Below are 21,888 nucleotides of genomic sequence, written 5' to 3'. Positions count from 1 at the left end.
TTGTTTACATATGGAGATATGGGATTTTAATTTAATAAAACATAAGGAATGAGCCTTAAATTAAAATGTAAGCACTAAGTAATGTATAGATATCATTGGGTTAAAACCCACTTTAGAGTTGTGATAATGATAATATAAAATTGCAGCTGCAGAATAATAAAATATAAGGAGAAAGGGATGACACGCGGGATGCAGAGGTCAACCAGCACCCCAACACTTAAAAAGAAAATGAAAAAATAAAGTATGTGAAAGGATTTTTATTTTTATTTTCTTGATTATAACATAGGAAAACACTTAGCATACATCTATTTTATTTGCATGAACATAATTGATCATGTGTTAGCTAGAAAAAAATAAATAATTTTATTAAACACGGACTTGCGATAATTTGTTTTAAGATCTACTAATTATATTTGATAAAAATGATTCTTTTTCTCCTCAACATGATCATATCATATTAGTGGATAAAAGAGGATCCAAACCTTTATACGAAATAAAAGGAAATGAAATTGACCACCTTAAAATGAGTAGAAGTAGAATAAGCAATTTCAATTGCTGATGAAAAAATTTACTTAATATTCATTTTTTTTTGTGTGTATAATAGTCACACTTTTAAGACTTTATGCATACCATTTAATCTTCCACCATATATTTCAATACAATCAAGATTTTCTTTGTATATAAACATATATATTCATTTATTTATTGAGATTACTTATTTTATTTTTGGGTTACTCGTATTAAAGGACTCTATGATATATACAGGACACTTCTCCACCACGAGTCTCTACTCTCCATCAAGAATTGTTTGAAGTTGGTTGTTCTAGTCCTGCCTAAACCACAAAAGTAGTTGTTATTTCCATAAGGATACAAAAATATATATAATGCTAATCATGATTCTTGGCCCACCAATAACCTTCAACTAACTATTTTCGAGTCTTGCCACCCCATTTTAGAGTCTTCCCACTTAATCTTATTTTGGTCCACAAACATAATCACAGACAACTATCATATGCGGCACAAAGCCATTACAATATGTCAATATCTTAATGGACAAGAAGGTTCGAAGAGACTTCAGCTTTGTTCTTTTACATCTATTATTTGAAGGCTCAGCAATGAGTATTTGGTGAAGAACCATCTTCGATATTATAAAAAGTTAATAGTAAAAGTACTCTATATCTTTTGTTCTTCTTTACAGTGTAGAAGATATAACTCCACTTTGCTGTTGCTTTACACAAGAACCTGTTCCTCACAACATGCAATTAAGCCAATTTATCTAAGAATTTGCTTGGATACAAGTATAGAAGAGTTTCTCAGAGCTTCTCTACTAGAAATAAATATACTTTTTTCATTGAAAAACTCCTCAAAAGCTTTTTTAAATTTGTATCCAAACAAACTCTTAATAATGTTTAACGAGAAACAATTGAGGAAGGCATGCGCACAGTTCTTTGTGTTAATTTGTGTACAGAATTATCAGGCCCTCTCCTTGGAGTAAATTACATTTGGCATTGACTTGTGATGGAGGAAAGAGTATAAATAGAGGAGGCACGTGTTAGCTAAGCTAAGATCATGTGCTGCTGAATGGTTCATCTTGCGATTCCAAACACTCCTGAGGATTGGAATAAAAGTAGTCTTCTTCTTTGGGTCTGTCAGGGATGACAACTCTACTTTTGGGACTTCCCATCCTATTGGCATGAGTTTTCTTCACCATAATGGAAAACTCATCCCAGCTTAATGACCCTTTGGCGTATTGGTCAATGAGGCGCACCAAATGCTTTCTATCAAGTAATATAGTCTTTTTGAAGCCTAAAAATCTGAACAGCATGAACCATGATGTTAGTAAAAAGAGAAGAGAATTAATAGTAAGAGTACTTGGTATCAGGCAATCTAAATATGATAGTTTTGGCATCAGCAGCAAAAATTAAAAAGAGAAAGGAGCTTGGTTTGCAAGTGCTCTCAATGACTCAGATAGTGTTGCATGGAGAGTATAATGTTTATTAAGTTGTTCAATCAATCATGATTCATGAATTCCTTATGTGATCCAATGGCATTTTCCAAAAGGTGAAAAGAATGCCATAAAAAATTCCATTATATACTTGGGAGCACAAATGAAATCAACAGATCTAGACACACTATTATAATGCTTGAGGTCACTGAGAAGATGACTCGTAAAAATCTAGCATTATAGTAAGTAATACCTTCTATGGCCTTCAACAACTTTAGCCATGTTCCCATCATATGTTGGAACGAATATATCACTCTCTAGAGACACAAGGTAATCCAGTGCAGCCATTTGTGATGAGTGGTTTTGAAAATACATCAAATCTGAAGGTTCCAGCAGAGTTTCCTTCCTCACCTGTTGGTAGTGAATGGTTCAAATTCACAGATATACATATGAAAATATGATTCTGCCAATTTCTACTTACAAGATTAGGAAAAGCTGCTTGTAAACTTGCCATCCTTCTCTCTCCACCATATATTTCTCCAGCAGCAATGTAAATTTGAATACTTTGATCAATGCCTAAAGCTGTCAGTATTAGTGTAGTTTCCTCAGGTGTCAAAGGGCATAGACCATCTTGCCTCTTGAGCTCAGAATTAATGACTTTTTCCTTCCACCAGGGATAAGCATATCTTAAAAATACAATTTTACAAAATTATATTCAAAGGGTAACTTCAGAACCAAAAATTGACACTAAAAAACACATTAGTTCATGATTTAGCATACCTCATTCTTGTGAGTTCCTCCACCTCCCTGTGGTCACAACCATGAGTACATCCGGAGAAGGCCAACATGTCCATCTCATATCTAAGATGAAGCACAAGGAAGGGTCCCTTTTCCCTCAAAATTCTGACTATCTTTCTACCGAGTTCCTCTATTTGGGAAGTAAACCTCAGAGCATTAAAATTCACTCGGCATCGCAGCCTTTGAATCTTCAGAGGTAGTCCATTATTCGCAAGTCGAGCATCGGTTCTATTTAGGTGCACAACCTTGTGTTTCAGTAAAAGAGGAAGGATCTGTGATAAGCAAGTAGGAAAATTAGTTGTATTTGTCTGATACCATCTTAAAATCGGAGTTTGAGTTTAACTCAAATTTATAAAACTAACATGTAAGGTGGATTTCTCCTCTCTTATATACACTATATTGATCGTACTATTAGTTGATATGAGATCTCCGATTGTATTCAAGTAACCAAAAACAATGATAAAGAAAAGAAACCATACTAACTGAGTAAAGACCTGTTTTTCATAGTATGAAATATCAGACCAGCTAACTGGTGGCAATGAGTAGTATAATCCTAGTTCAACTCTTCTCTTGAGCCTAGGTGGTAGTTGCTTTAATATTCTCACTTCATCTCTTAAGGATCCAATGAAATTACCTACATCAAATATGTCTTGGAATTCACTGCCAATTCAAGGGAACAGATATAAGCACAACATTTCAATTATGAAAAATCAGGATGATAATCACTTGAGAAATTCTGCCTGAACTAAAATCTTGGATTCTTGATATAGCAGTAGTAAATGTGCAAACCTAGGATCGGCCCAGAAAGATGTTTTATCCAGCTCTGGAACTATAAGAGTAACATTTAAATGTCTTGCAATAGCAACCATGTCACATATCTGCAGTAGAGAAAACAAAATTTAGAAAGACAGATCAGACTTTGAATGTTAATTTAATGCCTGCATAAATGTAACAAAGCACTGGCCACTCACTGCTGCTCTCATTTGGTTGAGTCCTCCATTGCATGAAACCATAAGATAACCATTATTCTTATGGATCCCTGATGAAAAAAAAGAATCATCAAATTCAGCCCTCACTCATAAGTAGTCCAAAAATTCTTCAGCAAATATATATATATATATATATATATATATATATATATATATATATATATATATGTATATATATTCAAAGCTCAATTCTTTGAAAAAAATCACAGACAATCTACTGACTACTAAGGAAGTTCCTTTTTTGAGGAAATTTTTACATTAGTGGACTTATTTAGATAAACTTCGAAAGTACTTCTAGAAGAAAAAATTAGGAAGAAAAATCAAAATAAATTTTTTAATATACTTATGCTAACTTATGCATAAGTCCAAAATAAGATTTTGGACAAACTAATTGGAGAAAGATTCTAAAAATTAGCTTATATTAGTAGTTGTAGCTTATGAAAAATAACTATTTCATTTTTGCTTTCGAGTTTTTTTATTGTAGAAGTACTTACAGAAAAGTTTACCTAAACAGATCTATAGACTTCAACAATCATGTGACAAACCTCGAACTTACTTTTTGGTGGGAGCACAACCTTGGCTGGAATATAAGCCTTTGCCACGGCTTGAGATGCATCATCTTGGTGGCTGAAACAATAAGGCATGCCCTTCAACAACCTTGGCCCCCATAACTCCCCAATTGCCATCAGCTGAACCACACAAGTCCAAAGTATGACTGTAGTGATGGCACGAGCCATCCACACCTTGATCCTAGGCCTCACAATCAACCTCTTGGACTTCACAATTTCATCACCACCTAAAACATTGAAACCCATCTCCATCTCCTCACTGTCACAGTGATCACCTTTTCCATCAGACACCCTTGCCCACCTCAGCATCATTTCCTTTTTTTCTCCCTTAAATATTGCTTACACCCAAATCAGTGGCGTGAACTTAACTCTTCGGTCTTCAATGAAGGGCTTCAAAAAATAAGAAGAAGAAAGAGAAACAAAATTTAAAACAAATAAATCTTGAATTTAATGCGTCTTAATAAATGGCATAAATCAATACCAAAACCGAAGTTGAGGCTTGAAGTTGGGATATTTCAAGTAAAATAATTAATGCTAACCAAACGAAAACCATTGACCACGCTAATAATTAAAATCTGAAACCAAAACCAGAAATCATTAACCCCACACCCCACCAAACAAGGAGATGCTCAGAATTAATCACAGCAAACAGGTGACACCTTGAAACCATAAAACCTCATTGAGTTTTCAGAATCCATAGCACTAAAAGATTGTTAGCATTGTGAGTTTGTGACTCACATAACAATAGCAACAACTACTACTATACTACATTCAAGATCATGCAAGTTGCAACCATAAGCTAGGATAGTGAAGAATACCCAGAAGGAAAAATGTGAATTTAAATTGAAATTCCCTCAAATGGGTCTAAAATTCGCAGGTTTTCAATTGCATTGCTGAAGTGAATAGCAACACAGAACAGAAGAGAAGAAGATATAAAAAGAGTGTTTTGATCTGTGTTAAACAGCAATGGTGAAAGAGGTGAATTTGGAAGATGGGAAATATAATTTTCCGGTAAGATTCCGGCGAGGGTGGCCGGAGAAGAGAAGTGGAGAAGGAAATGGAAAGAGTTGATATAAAAAGAAGATAAATGGGATAAAAAGAAAGCTATAATTAAGGTGGTAGAGAAGGTGGCATTAGTAATAAGAGAGGTGTCATGTGGGACCCATTTTAACTGTAACAAACCCCACTTTCCTCTTTATATAATTTTTTTTCTAACTTTTAATATATGATTTTTTGTTTATATAACAAATATTCTCCATTAAAAAACAATCATATTTTGGGTAGAAGATATCAATTATTTACTCGATAAATATTTGCTATATATATATATATAAAAGAGGATTTAAATGATATTAATGTAATTTTTATTAAGTATTACATGTTTAATAATTTTATATTAAATGTAAATTTTATAAATCTAACTGTTAAATTGAAAGTTTTTTATTCATAAATTATATATATAAAATTTTATATTATTCCAACATGATTTAATACTTTATTTTTATAAAATAAAATTGACATAATATATACATTTCAAAATATAATAAAATATAGATACTTTGATTACCTTCAAGTTATTGTTCAATTTTAATAAAATTTTATATACACATATAAAATGATATAAACTTTCAATCTAACAATTAAATTTATAAAATTTATATTTAATATAAAATTATTAAGTAGTGTAATATTTAATAAAAATTACATCGATATTATTTAAACTTTCCTCTCTCTCTATATATATATATATATAATAAGAATCAATGAGTTCAATCTCCTAACTATATACATGTATAAACACGTTAGCGAAATTCTTATCAATACTATAATCTTTATTCCATAGACATACATTAACCTTATTTTTTAAAATAAGAATAAGCTTGACTCACAATAATTATTTTATTAATTAATTTTAAAGCTCTATATATAATACATTAATTTTCTCAAATATTTATCAAAAATACGCTTAAATATTTTTTAATTTAAAAGTCAATGAAAAATTCATGATCAATTGTGTGATGATTGTTCAGCTTAATCATTAACTTAAAAATTATGGGTATAAAATCATATTAAATATTTAGAAGAAGAGTTTTTATCACTTATAATAATTCTATATCTACTTAAATATAATTGCTTCTAATTTTAAAAGAAAAAAAAATAATGAAAACGCATGTGCATCTTAACTTCTAAAAGTTATAAGAATATTAATGTGTCTATATATACTATTGAAGAAATTTGACTATCGTCCTTAGCCTTTAGTGCATGATTGGTATTGTCTTGAGCGTGCATTAAAAGAAAAATAGCTGTAAATACACTGAAGCTATAAATATTTACTTTTGTAAATATGGATCAATTTTGGCACAACAAATCAAAATACTAAATTAATAAAATATTCTGCCTCTATGTTTGTGTGTATCCTTTTCGGTAAGTTTCAATTATGTGATAGTATATTGTTATTCTTTACATAGATAGTAACTTTACTATCCTTATTTTCTTTTTTTAGTAAGTTATTATTATTTTTTTTTCCATGTAGAAATCAAGAATAATAAGTCAAATGTAACTGTTCACAGCTTTTTCGACATATTTGAGTGCAAAAGGAAAATAGGAACCGCGTAAGATGCCTTATTGTCAGAAAGACTGAAATAATGTATACATTGATGTTTCTTTATTAAAAGTTTTATTTATTTATGAATATATATACATAATATCTTCTTAAAATTATCAAGTTCGTGAACTGATTAATCACGCGAGATTATTTTAATTTAATAAGTAAGTTTAAAATTTGGGTATTAAATAATTAATTTTGTTAAAATCTTGAATTAGATAATTTTACTTTCTTTAAATAAGATTATTTTCGGTGAGAAATACTCGTGGTCTTTAAAAAAAATAATCACGGTTAAAAACTCAAAATTGAAGGGATTAGTTACTTTTAGATATTTCCACCAAGAGAGTTTTGCTTTTAAAGGTGTGTAAACAAATTGTAAAAATTAGGAAGTATATTAGATTAGGATTTTAAAGGATTTTTTTAGTTGAAAAAAGTCTTGTGAATTTTTAAAATTTTGCAGAATTTTCATGACTTTTAAGATTTTGTAGGATTTTGTAAGATTTTAAATCAAAATTTTAATGGATTTTACAAACTTTTAAGTTATGATTTTAATGGATTCTGCGGGATTTTGTGGACTTTGCAAAATTTCGTAAATTTTTTACATAAGATAAGAGTTCGAGATTTTTTTCATACATTTAAATTTAAAAAGAGTTAAAAACAAAAATATTAAAAAAAATAACAATGTCGGGATAAATAATAATAATAATTCTCCGATCTGTAATATTATGTCCTTCTAAATAATATTCGTCCACATATTCATAGTTATACTAGTCCTCCAAGCATTAACATCTTTTTACTTTTGCTCTTGGGTTTTAATAATAGGCTCAAAATTATGATTTTCATTAATCAGTTATGTTGAAGATGAAAGTTTGTCTACCACTCCAATTAAAAATTCATCAGAATGACATTCTTTACGAAGAAAGTTATGTAGTGTTACACATGCTAAAAATTATTCTAAACAACATTTCAAATCTTTTATAATTTTTTATTTAAAATATTTTATTTATAAATTTATAAATGATTAAAAAATAGTGGCATAGCTACCCTACTCTCTTATAATTAAATATGTCTCTGCATTTTATATTGGTATTTGAGTGAAAGTTTGGTTTTCATACAGTTTTATTCATTTAAAATATCTTAGAAATTTACAAACATCAATTAGGAGAAAAAATCTGAAATTTGTTACAGGTGCAAAATAATTTTTTAAATTTTTTAATTGTTTTCAATTATTTACTTGTGTAGAAATATTTTTAGTATTAAATTCTAAGATACTATAATATCTTATGTTAATTTTCTTTTTTAAAATATAAAAAATTCTAATTTCACAATATAAAAATTAAAAAAATAAAATTCATAGTAAAAAAAATAAAAATAATTGTTGAGTCATAAAAGGGGAAGGATAACAATGACAAAATTCAAGAGAGGGAGAGAGATCACAGTTTTTATGCTGAGAGGGTTCTTCCTCCAACTAAGATTCATTCTTATCTCATTTTACTTATAGAAACACCTAAATCAAATTCATCTTGTATATATATATATATATATATATATATATATGTATATATATATGTATGTATATATATATATATATGTATATATATATATATATATACACTCTAATAAATCTAAATTGATTACAAGATCTTGAAGATCTACGGTTGATTATAGAGATCATGATATCAATTTTAGCTTTCACATTTTCCTTTTCTTGATGCATGTTATAAAAAAAATTACTAAACAGAATAAAATAGAGCAAGTCAATGACACTATTATTTACGTACAGGAGTTTCACCAAATATGGGAATAGAATGAGAATAGTAGTACAGTATTATATATGAGAAGTAGTGCAATATTATTAACAGAAAAAAAAAATGGAGAAGACATGAGCATAGAAAAAAAAAAAGATAAAAAACTCACTTGGAAATTCTTGAAGCATTTAAATAATCACTTCGAACAATCCTCCAAAATCTAATGAGTTTGGATGGGATTGTTTTATGAATTTGGTATTTATAAATACCACTAAAAAGTCTTTCAAAATCTCTCTAATACAACAATTCTTTAAAATCCCTATATTTTCGAATACCAATGGATTGTTTTTGTAACGTGGTAAGTTATTACAGAAGGCCCAAAAGCCCAGTATGGGTGATTTAGTAGCCTAGAACGGGTCGTTCCAAACTACTAAATTGACCTAAAAATCGTAGTTGAGAACGGGTCGTTCCAAACCCCAGAACGGGCCGTTCTAGATGGAGTATGGGTCGTTCTAGATGGAGAACGGGTCGTTTTGGGCCGTTCTAGATGGAGTATGGGTCGTTCTAGATGGAGAACGGGTCGTTTTGGATGAGTCCCAAAACGGGCTGTTCTGGTTTCAGAACGGGCCGTTCTACGTGTGATTTTTGCACATGATGAAGGGGTGTAGAACGGGCCGTTCCAGATTCAAAACGGGCCGTTCTGGCCACTCCTGAACTTCTATAAATAGGGATTGTGTGGTTGAGGAGAAAGTGAAGTTTTCTAGAGAGAAGGTTTAGAGAGAAGGACTCTAGGTCTATGAGCTCCTTTCTCTCCCAAATTTCTTTGTATGATTCTTTTTCTCTTATAGATCACTAATGTCTTCTGTCTTTTCTTGAAATTCAGACTAGGAAGCTTGCTTTGGAAGGATTGAAGTTCCGGGTTGAGCTTCGGAAGGGAATTCTACTTCTTTTCAATTATTGGCTATTTTGAACCAATCTTCAAGTAAGGGAAGCTAGAATGTTTGTTGTATAGGTTGCATGTGAGTTTAGAAACTCAATTGATGCATGAAAGTCGAGGATCCATGGTTGGATCAGAGAATTCGCTCATTTTTCGGGGTTTTGGAAAAAATGGAGTTTTTGGTGATTTTGATGCATTGGATGGGTGCATGTGAGATTTAAGTTTATTTTTGAGTTGTATGGAGCCTATGCATTGTGTTTTGTGTTTGCATGTGGCTGGATTTGTTGGTTTGGATGAGAGTTTTTGAAACGCTCTAACTAGGACTAGGTCAGGTGCGCTCAGGCTGCGCAGGGCATGAACATGTTTATTTGTGATAGTTGAAATGATGCTTTGGCATGTTTAAAGTTGAAGTTTTAGATCATCTATGTATGATATATGATGTATGTTGAGGTGTGATTCATATGTATGCTTGGTAATGATATATATGAATGTATAAATATGATATGACATGAGTATATGTTCATATGAGTATGATTGTTGATCATGATGGTGGGTAGACCTTGTATGATGTATGATGCATTATTGCATGTGATGTCTTATGACATGTGTATGATTGTTGATCATGATGGTGGGCAGACCATGTATGATGTATGATACATTATTGCACGTGATGTCTTATGACATGTGTATGATTATTAATCATGATGGTGGGCAGACCATGTATCATGTGTGATGCATAATTGCATGTGATGCCTTATGGCATGAGTCTAGCCTAGGACTTGAGGAGAGGAAAAATATTTTCGAACTGGAAGAGCTCACATAGAGTCTCTTGAGAGTGGTGCTTAGATAGGCCACTGATATATGAGAGTGGTGCTTAGGTAGGCCATTGAATTTGGGAGAGTGGTGCTCAAGTAGGCCACTAGGTTGGGTGAGTATTCTCTAAGTTCTTAGCTAGTGTTGGAGCGGGGTATGAGGTCGAGGGTTATTCCCTTAACCAAGTACTCGGGAAGGTGCGTGGATCCTTGCAGATAGTTGGTGGGCGAACTCCACAATTGACTTGGTAATGCATGCCAAGATCGTGATAAGCATGTACCCAGTTGTGTTATACCTGACGGTGGATCTGGACTTCCAATTGTGTAAGTGACATCATCCGAGTAAACCCAAGTGAGGATTATATCCTGTTTAGCTGTGACCGAGCGAGCGCATTGGGCGTGAAAATGGTTGGGGTGGTTTCGGTAGGATGGGATGTCACTTATACTGCTCTGTTGTTAGGGAGATCTCATAGGTGTATGCGTGACAATGCATTAGATGATTGATATGCATTGATATCTTTCATGAGTTGCATGTATTGCATGATTGTCATGATGATGAAGTGTATGGTGTTTGACTTTATGTTTGATGAATGAATGATTTGATTGAGATAGAAGTTCCTTTGGGACTTGAGTTGGATGCATGTGTAGTATAGATTTTATTCTGTACTTGTATGATTGATTTTTGAACTCTAGCTTACCCTTCTGTTTTCATGTGGTGGGACTGCAATGATCATACTTGGTATGGGAGCAGGTCAGTGATAGCTTAGAGTTGAGGTGACCGCTACGAGATGGAGAGTTTGATCCTCGTGTTAGAGTTACCATTTTGGATAACGGTTTTGTTTGTGCTTGACCGGCACTAAGAAATATTATTTTTGGGATGACTGTACATATATGGTGTTCTATTTTGTATACAGAAACTTAGTTATTTTTATTCTTACCTATACTTGTATATGTGAGTTATCCAGCTTAATATTTATCTTAGTTTGCTAGTAGTAGTGCGATTCCACTAAGTGTAGAGACCATGTCGGGTCGTTACACTTTTTAAGTTGTAAAAAGTCTCAAATTCTTGAAAATCTAGATTGAATACCATTGGATTGTTTTTAAGTGATATAAAATCATGATCGAATACTAATGAACTTTTTTACTAAAAAAAAAGTCTTTTAAAATTCTATGAATTCCTAAACCAATACACCCCCTTAGATTATTTAAATAGTTGATTATTGATTGTAATCAAAATAAAAATTTATTTTGATAAATTTAAAAAAAAAATTTAAGATGTTTAATTTCATGTGAAAATAACAAAAAATATTATATAGCTAATCATCTCAAAAGAGAAAAAAAAAAATCATAATTTTCAAATTTTCAATTACTTAAAAATATTTTATTTTCAGAAAATAAAATCTATTTATAAATTTAAACTATTATCTGAAACATATAATTTATTTTACAAAGAATTTTTTTCCTAAAAAACAGTTATTTAAAAGTAGGAAAGTTAATTTTTATCAATTATTCTCTTAATGGAGTACGTGATGTTTTATGACATAATTTTTAACTATAATATGCTTGTAAATACGACTCGAATGAAATAATATATACTAATTTAGTCTTTAAAAGTATGAGTATCGAATAATTTATTTTCTAACTTATAGAAATATCATTTTATTTTCTAAAACTACAAAATGTTAGACATTTTAACTATTACTAAATTGTATGATTTCAGAGAGTAAACTGACTGTGTGACAATGTTAGAGATCAGAATGATTATTGTTTTATAATTTCAAGAACTAGTACTACAATATTTTGTATTTTATAAAATTGTTATAGTACTACAATATTTTATAATTTATAAAATTAAGTTAACTCAAACGACTAAGTTGACGGTTATTGTTTTTTAATAATGTAATACATAACATTTGCTATCATAATCTGAATTTTGCTGGCTTGGTACAACTCTCAAAATGATTCATTTATGAATAACATGCTTTATCCTATTTTGTAGGCTAGACAAACGATGAACACCCAATTCGATTCATATACCCAATAATAACTCTAGACAAATGGACAAAACAAGCTTACCTAGGGAATAATTACTGAAATGAAAATAAGTTAAGATGAGGAAATTTGATGGGAAAGAGACAATAAAAAATAATTTAACTTTTGGAAGAAGATTACTTCATAGAAAAAATTGCCATCCACTTAGTAAAATACTTAAAATAAGAAAGCGCATACTTAAAAAAATAGTGCTAATTACTAAAAAAAATGTTAATATAAATAATATATGTAAGTATGAATTTATTTACACAATTTAAGTGATGATTTGAGTGTATTACTATTGTATATATCAATATTTTTTAATAATATACCAATATATATTATATTTAAAGTGTGGATAAAAATACTTTTTAATAACACGTATTGTATTAGTAGAGAACGTGTGCCACTATATAATAATTTTCTTCTTAGTGCAATACTATTTTACCTATCCCAAATTCCAAATAGTGGCAACTATATATACTAAAATAAGGGTGTAATCAGATTAATTCGACATAAAAACTTATAATTAACTCTTTGTGAATCAGGGTAAGCCTAAAAGTTGAAATAGTATGTAGGATGCTAATTCAAATTCGTTACCATCGTTATAATTTATACGAATAAAAGGAAGCTTATAATGACTATTGTTATCAAACCACGTGATTAACCAATAACTCACTTTATATTTTGTTTTACTTAACCCTTTCAATTTATATCAATAATTTTATATTAGAAATTAAAATAATTGATGATTAAGATGTGCTAGTTATTTTTTAATTTAAAAAAATGAATTACGAGATTCACTTCATTCTGTGCCAAAACTAAAAGTTGGATCGTAATTTAGAGGAATATATCATAATTTAGAGAAATATATCATGAGAACTTTTGCATATTTCAAAATGAGTTATGGATTCCATGTGTAGATTGCGGGATAGAAAATAAGAAAAAGGGTGACAAAAGTTGGAAATCTTGCATGTAACTAATAACCCTAAACCAAACAATGAGAGCAAGCTCATAGAAAATATATGGAATCACTTATTTAGGTGTATGGACAAGGCAGGACAGTGTAAGGAAAGATCACTTCTAGTGATGAATGGAGTTGAGAACAATGAGAAGCAATTAGTTGAGTATGAAGGAGATTATGCACAAAAGAAAATAGATGATTTACGAACCTTATTCATTGGATCCAATGTTCTTGAAGAAATGGAAATTCTTCCACCACAATTTTTAAAGACAAAAGGAAGTGGTAAATGAATTAATGGTGTCAAAGAAATTTATATTGAAGAAATGAAAATTCTTCCGCCATAATTTTTAAAGACAAAAGGAAGTGGTAAATGAATCAATGGTGTCAAAAAAATTTCTATTGTCTGCTTTAGATTTATATCTTTGCAATTTTTTTTAGTCATTATCCAAAAAAAATCTTTCGTTCATTAAAAGAATATGTCTATCTTCTCTTCTTGAGAGGCAGAATGAAGGCCTTTTGTTTGGAATTACAAACGTGTAGTTGGGACCGATTAATGTGATTAAATTAATCATATTATCTTTCACGAGGACACATTATTGCTTAAAGGAAAATAGATTTTGGTAGTCGAGCACGTAAATAACCCATACAACATGTTTGACAATGTAATTAATATTTAGAAAATATTTTTCTTATAAATAATTATTAGAGATCAATTACCATCTTAATGGGATCCACAATCTTAATGGGATTCCAAATCATAGGCTAAGACTCCTCTTGTACTGATGTATATATTGATACTACCATATCAATGAAATGACACGCATAATTACTTACATGGTATCAGTAGTTAGTATCTGATCCTTGAAAACCCTACCTGCCCTCACAAGACAATGCCTCCCTCCTCATCCCTTTCTCCTATTTTTATTCCATCTGCTTTTCTCTGTCACATCATGATGAGGTTCCACTTGGTGAATCCTCAATGATTGCCTTCTAATCCTTCTCGGTTCCTTGGAAGTGTAGCAAGGAAGGAAGCTCCAAGAAGAATCAATGTGACCTAGGCTTAACCAAGCTAAGTCTGGATAGAAGAGAAAACAACCTAGCTCTACAAAGAGAGGAGCTCAAGGAGGGTAGAGGTAGGTTGAGAGAGACTTTCGGAGGGAGAGAGTTCAATGATAGAAATCTCATTCATAAATTCCAAAAGTAATACAAAACTCGGCCAAAGAAAGATTTATAGGAAAAATTAGGTTAAGGGTTTAAGTTGGGTTAACCTAGAGTTAAGTAAAATCATGGTATGGTTTACTTAACTCTAGGCGCCAAAATTTGAATTCTAAAATTCAAATTTTGGTGCCAACCGGCCACCCCCTCCATGTGCACTCATTTGGATGTGATTTAGTATCCATTTGAGTTGCATTTCGGTCACACCATGTGCATGTGTGCACATGGCCGAAATACACTTCAAATGACATACTAATTACATTCAAATGAAGATGTACATGTTAACATAAATTAACCCTAAATCTAAATGACCATGAAATGAAATTCCTAGTCTAAGTGGCCAAAATACAAGGCCTAAAATGAAATACAAGCCCTAAGGCCCAAACCTACACTACTCCTATTCTACTTGGGCTTGGATCAAAGCCCAACTAAAAAGTGTGATGGACTTTCCTTGAGCTTAGGCCCACTCCTCTTGGATCCTTTTTGCCATAGCCCTAGTAGTTGGGCCCTTGGCCCATGGGCTTCCTCCATCACATCAATGGCCGACCAAACCAAAATCCACCCTGCACTTGTTGTCAACAACGTTAAGAATTTCATCCCTATCACTTTAGAGATGGAAAATGGTCATTATTCTTCATGGGTAGAGTTGTTCAAAATCCATTGCCGAGCATACCAAGTCATCGATCACATTCTCCCACCTCCATCAAAATCAACTGACACGGCAACGGAAAAAGTTGCCGAAGGCGATCCAGCACTTTGGTCTCGCTTGGATGCTATCGTCCTTCAATGGATCTACGACACCATCTCTAACGATCTTTTACACACCATCTTACAACCCAATTCGACTACACAACAAGCATGGGAGTGGGAGCAACTGCAAAATATTTTCCTGGATAACAAAAACTCACGCGCTGTCTACCTGGAAAATCAATTCACTCACGTTCATATGGACGACTATCCCAACATCTTGGCATATTGCCAAGAACTCAAAATGCTTGCTGATCAACTATCTAATGTTAATTGGTGCACCGATCTCAAATCAAAGTCTAGTTCTTCAATTAATTGCGGGGTTTAAATGAGAACTACGATGGTGTTGCTACTTTCATTCAGCAAACTAATCCTTTACCACCCTTTTATGAGGCACGATCAAGGTTAATCCTTGAAGAAACTCGCAAAGCAAAGCAGGCTGCCTTCGCCGCCACCAACGCTGGCACCACTCTCCTCACAACCAACCATTCCATTGATGATGCATCTAGTGTTGGTCGCGGTCCCAATTCCAGCCCTCATCCTTCCTTTAATCATGGCAACAACGGCTCGAAACGCGGCCAAAACCGTGGACGAGGACGTAATGGTGGCGGTCGAGGCAGAGGACGCAACAACAACCACCACAACAATGGACAACAACATGGTGGACCCTCACAGCAGCGACCGTGGCAACATCAACAGTCCCAATGGATATCATACCCCCCGTGGGGACATTGGGGACAACAATCATGGGCCGCTCCTCCTTGCCCTTACCCCACATCTTCATGGACTTCGCCTCCTCTTGCACGTCAGCCCGGAATTCTTGGAAATCGCCCACAACAAGCATTCAATGCTCATGGGCCTCCTTCACAACATGCACCCACTGACATTAATGCGGCAATGCAAACTTTATCTCTGAACGTTCCTGATGAGAATTGGTACATGGACACCAGCGCAACATCACACATGTCAGCTTCTTGAGGTACTCTCTCGTCTTATTTTAATTTGAGCAATAACAAAAATATTATTGTTGGCAGTGGACATGAAATTCCAATTCGCGAGTATGGACAAACAACCTTATCACCTCCTCACCCACCCTTAACTTTAAACAATGTTTTGCATGCCCCTAAACTCATTAAAAACTTGATCTCTGTACGTCTTTTGAAAATTGACAATTTTGTGTCTATTGAATTTGATCCTTTTGGATTTTCTATGAAGGATTTTTCGACGGGGATATCACTAATGAGATGTGATAGCACTGGGGATATTTATCCTATCACCAACACTCCATCAACAAACACTCCATCAAATTTTGCAGCCCTTTCTTATGTTTTATGGCATAACCGTTTGGGACACCCGGAAGCACCTGTTTTACGCTCCCTTAGAAAAAATAAATTTATTGACTGCGAACACTCTAGTTTCTCTTCTGTTTGTTAATCTTGTGTTTTCGGGAAACATGTTAAGTTGGCATTTTATGTTTCAAATTCTTCCACTACCAAACCCTTTGATATAATACATAGTGATTTATGGACATCACCAATTTTAAGTTCTGTAGATCATAAATATTACATTATTTTCTTGGATGATTACACTAATTTCTTATGAACATTTCCCATTGGAAGAAAATAACAGGCTTATTCCATTTTCTTGTCTTTTTGTGCATTCATTCACACTTAATTTGAAAGGAATATTAAATGTTTTCAGTGTGATAATGGGAAGGAGTTCGATAATGAGGTTTTTAAAAACTTTTGTCACATTCATGGAATGACATTTTGTTTTTCTTGCCCATATACATCTCCACAAAATGGCAAAGCCGAACGTAAAATAAGAGCCATCAACAACTTCATCCGAACTCTCCTTGCTCATTCTTCTATGCCACCATCATTTTGGCATCACGCACTTCCCATGGCAACCTACCTCTTAAACATCCTCCCAAGCAAGCTCCTCTCAAATTATTCCCCCACTCAAATACTTTATCATAGAAAACCATCTTACACACATCTACGGGTTTTCAGTTTTTTGTGTTATCCTCTTTTTCCCTCCACCACAATAAACAAATTACAACCTCGTTGCACCCCTTGTGTGTTTTTGGGATACCCAAACAATCATAGAGGATATAAATGTTATAATTTATCAAATGGAAAAATAATCATTTGTAGACATGTCATTTTTGATGAGTTGCAATTCCCATTTGCCAAGTTACATTCATCCACATCTCACACCTATGATTTTTTAAATGAAAGCTTACATCCTTTTTGGCATCACCACTTACATACGCAACCTACCTCAACTCATCAAACACAAGCTGAGCCAAATAATACACCACAAATCCCACCCAACCACGAACCAAACTCGCCCACATCTCCACGACCTAATACACCACCACCAGCCCCTTCACCTCAAACAACCCAAATGCCACCTAGCCCATGTCCGAACCAAATAAATCAAGCCCCACCTCGAACCATCGAAACACGCAGCATGCATGGGATTCATAAGCCCAAACGTCAATTCAACTTGATGACCTCTATTGCACCATCACCCCTTCCCCGTAACCCAAAATTTGCTTTGTTTGACCCGAATTGGAAAATGGCCATGCTAGACGAATTTGATGCTCTTATTAAAAATAAGACGTGGGAGTTGGTTCCCCGTCCTTTTGATGCTAATATTATTCGTTCCATGTGGGTTTTTCGTCTTAAAAAGAAATCTAACAGTTTTTTTGAGTGGTACAAGCCCGTCTTGTTTGTGATGGCAGGTCTCAACAGGATGGTGTGGATTGTGATGAAACTTTTAGCCCAGTCGTAAAGCCGACAACTATACGAACTGTTTTGAGCATTGCTCTATCACAATCTTGGTCCATTCATCAGTTGGACGTTAAAAATGCCTTCCTGCATGGTAAGCTCCATGAAGTTGTATACATGCATAAACTGATGGGTTTCAGAGATCCCATTCATCTCGATTATGTGTGCTTATTGAAGAAATCTCTCTATGGACTCAAACAAGCCCCTCGTGCTTGGTACCAATGGTTTGCTGATTTTGTCTCCACTATTGGTTTTTCACATAGCAAATCTGATCATTCATTATTCATTTATCATAAAGGAGCTGACACGACATACATTCTACTTTATGTTGATGACATCATTCTCACAACATTCTCTACTGCTCTTCATAATTCCATTATGTCACTACTTGCTTCTGAATTTGCTATGAAAGACTTGGGTCCTTTGAGCTATTTTCTGGGTATTGCAGTTACACGACATGCAAGTGGGTTGTTTCTTTCTCAACGTAAATATGCAGAAGACATTATTGAGCGAGTCGGCATGAGCTCTTGTAAGCCATCCACAACGCCGGTCGACACTAAGGCTAAACTAAGTGCATCTTCTGGACCTCCCTCAGATCCCACGCATTATCAAAGTTTAGCAGGAGCTTTGCAATATCTCACCTTCACAAGACCGGATATATCATATGTTGTGCAACAAGTTTATTTATCTATATGCATGCGCCAACAAATGAACACATGCATGCTCTTAATCATGGTTTACATCTTCATATATCCTCAATCTCCGGTCTTCTCTCCTACACTGATGCTGACTGGGGGTGGATGCCCAGATACTAGACGCTCCACCTCTGGATATTGTGTATTTTTGGAGACAACCTAATCTCATGGTCCTCTAAGCGTCAACCAGCCTTGTCTCGATCCAGTGCTAAAGCAGAATACAGAGGAGTAGCTAACGTGGTCTCTGAATCTTGTTGGATCCGGAATCTTCTCTTTGAACTACATCATTCGGTTCATCAGGCCACACTAGTTTATTGTGGACAATATCAGCGCGATATATCTCTCAGGCAATCCTGTTCAACATCAGCGCACCAAACACATTGAGATGGATATACACTTCGTTCGTGAGAAAGTGGCTCGTGGACAAGTTCGTGTCCTTCATGTTCCGTCACGCTATCAAATTGCCGACATCTTCACTAAAGGACTTCCGCGCATACTCTTTGAAGACTTTAGAGACAGTCTCAACGTACGGCAACCTTCGACTGCGGGAGTGTGTTAGACAACGTAATTAATATTTAGAAAATATTCCTCTTATAAATAGTTATTAGAGATCAATTACCATCTTAATGGGATCCACAATCTTAATGGGATTCCAAATCATAGGCTAAGACTCCTCTTGTACTGATGTATATATTGATACTACCATATCAATGAAATGACACGCATAATTACTTACACAACAGTCTCTTAAATAACACTATTTCATCAAAATAAATAATAAAGCATGCAACATGGTGAAAACAGAATAACCAATATAGCGAGCAGAGAAAGTCCAAGATAATACAAAGTTACAAGCAAGAAATTAAAGATTTTAATCTAATGCCTAAAATTCGATCCTCTCATCTCATGGTCTCAATGGATACTCTCTCTCTCTCTCTCTCTCTCTCTCCTCTCTCTCTCTCTCTCTCTCTCTCTCTCTCTCTCTCTCTCTCTCTCTCTCTCTCTCTCTCTCTCTCTCTCTCTCTCTCTCTCTCTCTCTCTCTCTCTCTCTCTCTCTCATCTCTCTCTCTCTCTCTCTCTCTCTCTCTCTCTCTCTCTCTCTCTCTCTCTCTCTCTCTCTCTCTCTCTCTCTCTCTCTCTCTCTCTCTCTCTCTCTCTCTCTCTCTCTCTCTCTATATATATATATATATATATATATATATATATATATATATATATATATATATATCCTTGGAAGTATAAGTAAACAATAAATACATGGAAGTCTTTCTATGATATTCATAAGTTATTTGTGTTTGTGTTACGTTATATCAAACTTATAAAACATAAATTGGCTCATTCAATAATCAAATTTAATTTTATATTTAAACTTATGTACTTAATTTTTAAAGACAAACTTCATCAAACATTTAATAGATTAAATTATTTATTTATAATATGTATCTGAAAAATTAATAATTAATGACTAATTTACGTTGATAAAATATAATTTTTACTGATTAAATATTATTTTAATACAGACAGAAATGAAATATATTGATATAATAATAAGTATATAATAACATAATTATAACAATAAGAAAAATATTTGAAGTATGTGTAAATAATCAAATACATGCTACCCACTGTTTATTGTATATATATTTCATAAATATCTACCGTAAACATGTAAATTTTATTCACAATAACAACTTTTGCGAATCATTTTTAAGGTGGCAAAGAAAAACTTAAAAAGAATTTTTTTTTACCTGACTAGCTCAACCTTATAAATGGTGGTTGAGCATATATAACTAGTTGATAACTTTTTTCAATAGATTTATAGTTATAAAACCAGTTTAAAATGTAATTTTTTAACTTAACTTAAACTTATAAAATAATTTTAAAGAAAAATTATTTATATTTATACATTTTGCTTTTTATGTTAATTTTATCTATTTTTTTAATAGAAAATAACTAAATTTCATTTACGTGGTTTTACATTTCTAACAAAGATTATGATACTTGTATAAATTTAAGCAACTCATAAATCTGATGTAGTATAAAGTGGTACCGAAGGTTGTTTATAAGCATATAAGCAACCCCAGGAAATGTTCTAACTACGTACGCAGCACGACCATGTGATAATAGAAAACCAGTTCATATGGTATCTCTTCTGGTCCGTGATGGGTAGATCTGACAACCCTCTCACGTGAGTAAAGAGTGACATGTCAATAGTCGCTTTTTGGAACATATACACTTTTAAATATTAGGAACATAAATATGAGGACCCACATTTGTCTCTTGTTACTCACCAACTATATATATCTCTTCCAATTGAATTCAATATACAAGAGAATATAAATAATATTATATGCTATGTGTATGCAATGCATATTAAATGTTGTCTCGTACGTACACGGGAGGAAAGGTAGATCGGACAAGAATAGTGGGGTAATGAGTTAGCTCAAACAAAGTTTAATTTGGGCCTTTAAATTGCATATTTGACCCAATAGGTATACCCGATGAATCAACAAACCTAACATTAGAAGATATATTTCTTCTTCTTCTTCTTTTTCTTTTTACCCAAAAAAATTTAGAAGTTATTTAAGTTGTTAATAAAAAAAAATGTTCACAAAAAGGGAAGAAAACAACATAATATTCTCCCCGTTATTGCAATTACCAGCAAGCGGGTACCACGCATCCAATGTAAGGTGTTAATTAATTTGAGTTGTTATATTAAGTGTTTTTTTATTTTTGTTTTCAACTTATGGTATTTTTTGTCCGAAAGTATGGACTAATTTTTTGATATACTGATGTTTATTTAAGGAGTTAAAACTTTTTCATAAATACGGATTTGAGGATCAAATTAATCACATATTTAAGAAATTAGGTTATCCTCGCAATTTCACTACAAGATTACAAATTTTCCACGAAGATATTTGTTATTAGCAAATCTTTAATGTTGTTGGAGAAGAATTCTAACAGAAAAATTGTCACTACATATATGTGCTACAATAAGTTATGTTCTAAAAAGTTTTGTTTAACAATATTTAATTTTA

General features: G+C 32.9%; 1 protein-coding gene across 1 annotated transcript; it reads right to left on the bottom strand.

The window, feature by feature from the left end:
• Positions 1-834: 834 nt before the first annotated feature.
• LOC109814932 (rhamnogalacturonan I rhamnosyltransferase 1) lies at positions 835-5,401 on the bottom strand. Its single transcript, XM_020379471.3, has 9 exons — positions 5,120-5,401; positions 4,289-4,691; positions 3,715-3,782; positions 3,533-3,621; positions 3,238-3,403; positions 2,726-3,015; positions 2,427-2,631; positions 2,199-2,356; positions 835-1,814 (listed from the first exon to the last, which is right to left on the bottom strand). The coding sequence occupies exons 2-9, from the start codon at positions 4,611-4,613 to the stop codon at positions 1,568-1,570; spliced, it is 1,548 nt and encodes a 515-aa protein (XP_020235060.2). The 5' UTR covers positions 4,614-4,691; positions 5,120-5,401; the 3' UTR covers positions 835-1,567.
• Positions 5,402-21,888: the final 16,487 nt, after the last annotated feature.

The sequence above is a fragment of the Cajanus cajan genome, chromosome 2 (genome assembly GCF_000230855.2).
Source record: "Cajanus cajan strain Asha chromosome 2, NIPB_CcT2T_4, whole genome shotgun sequence".
NCBI classification, from domain to species: domain Eukaryota; kingdom Viridiplantae; phylum Streptophyta; class Magnoliopsida; order Fabales; family Fabaceae; genus Cajanus; species Cajanus cajan.
The sequence above is the reverse complement of the archived record's forward strand: the minus strand, read 5'-3'. Positions and strand labels throughout refer to the sequence as shown.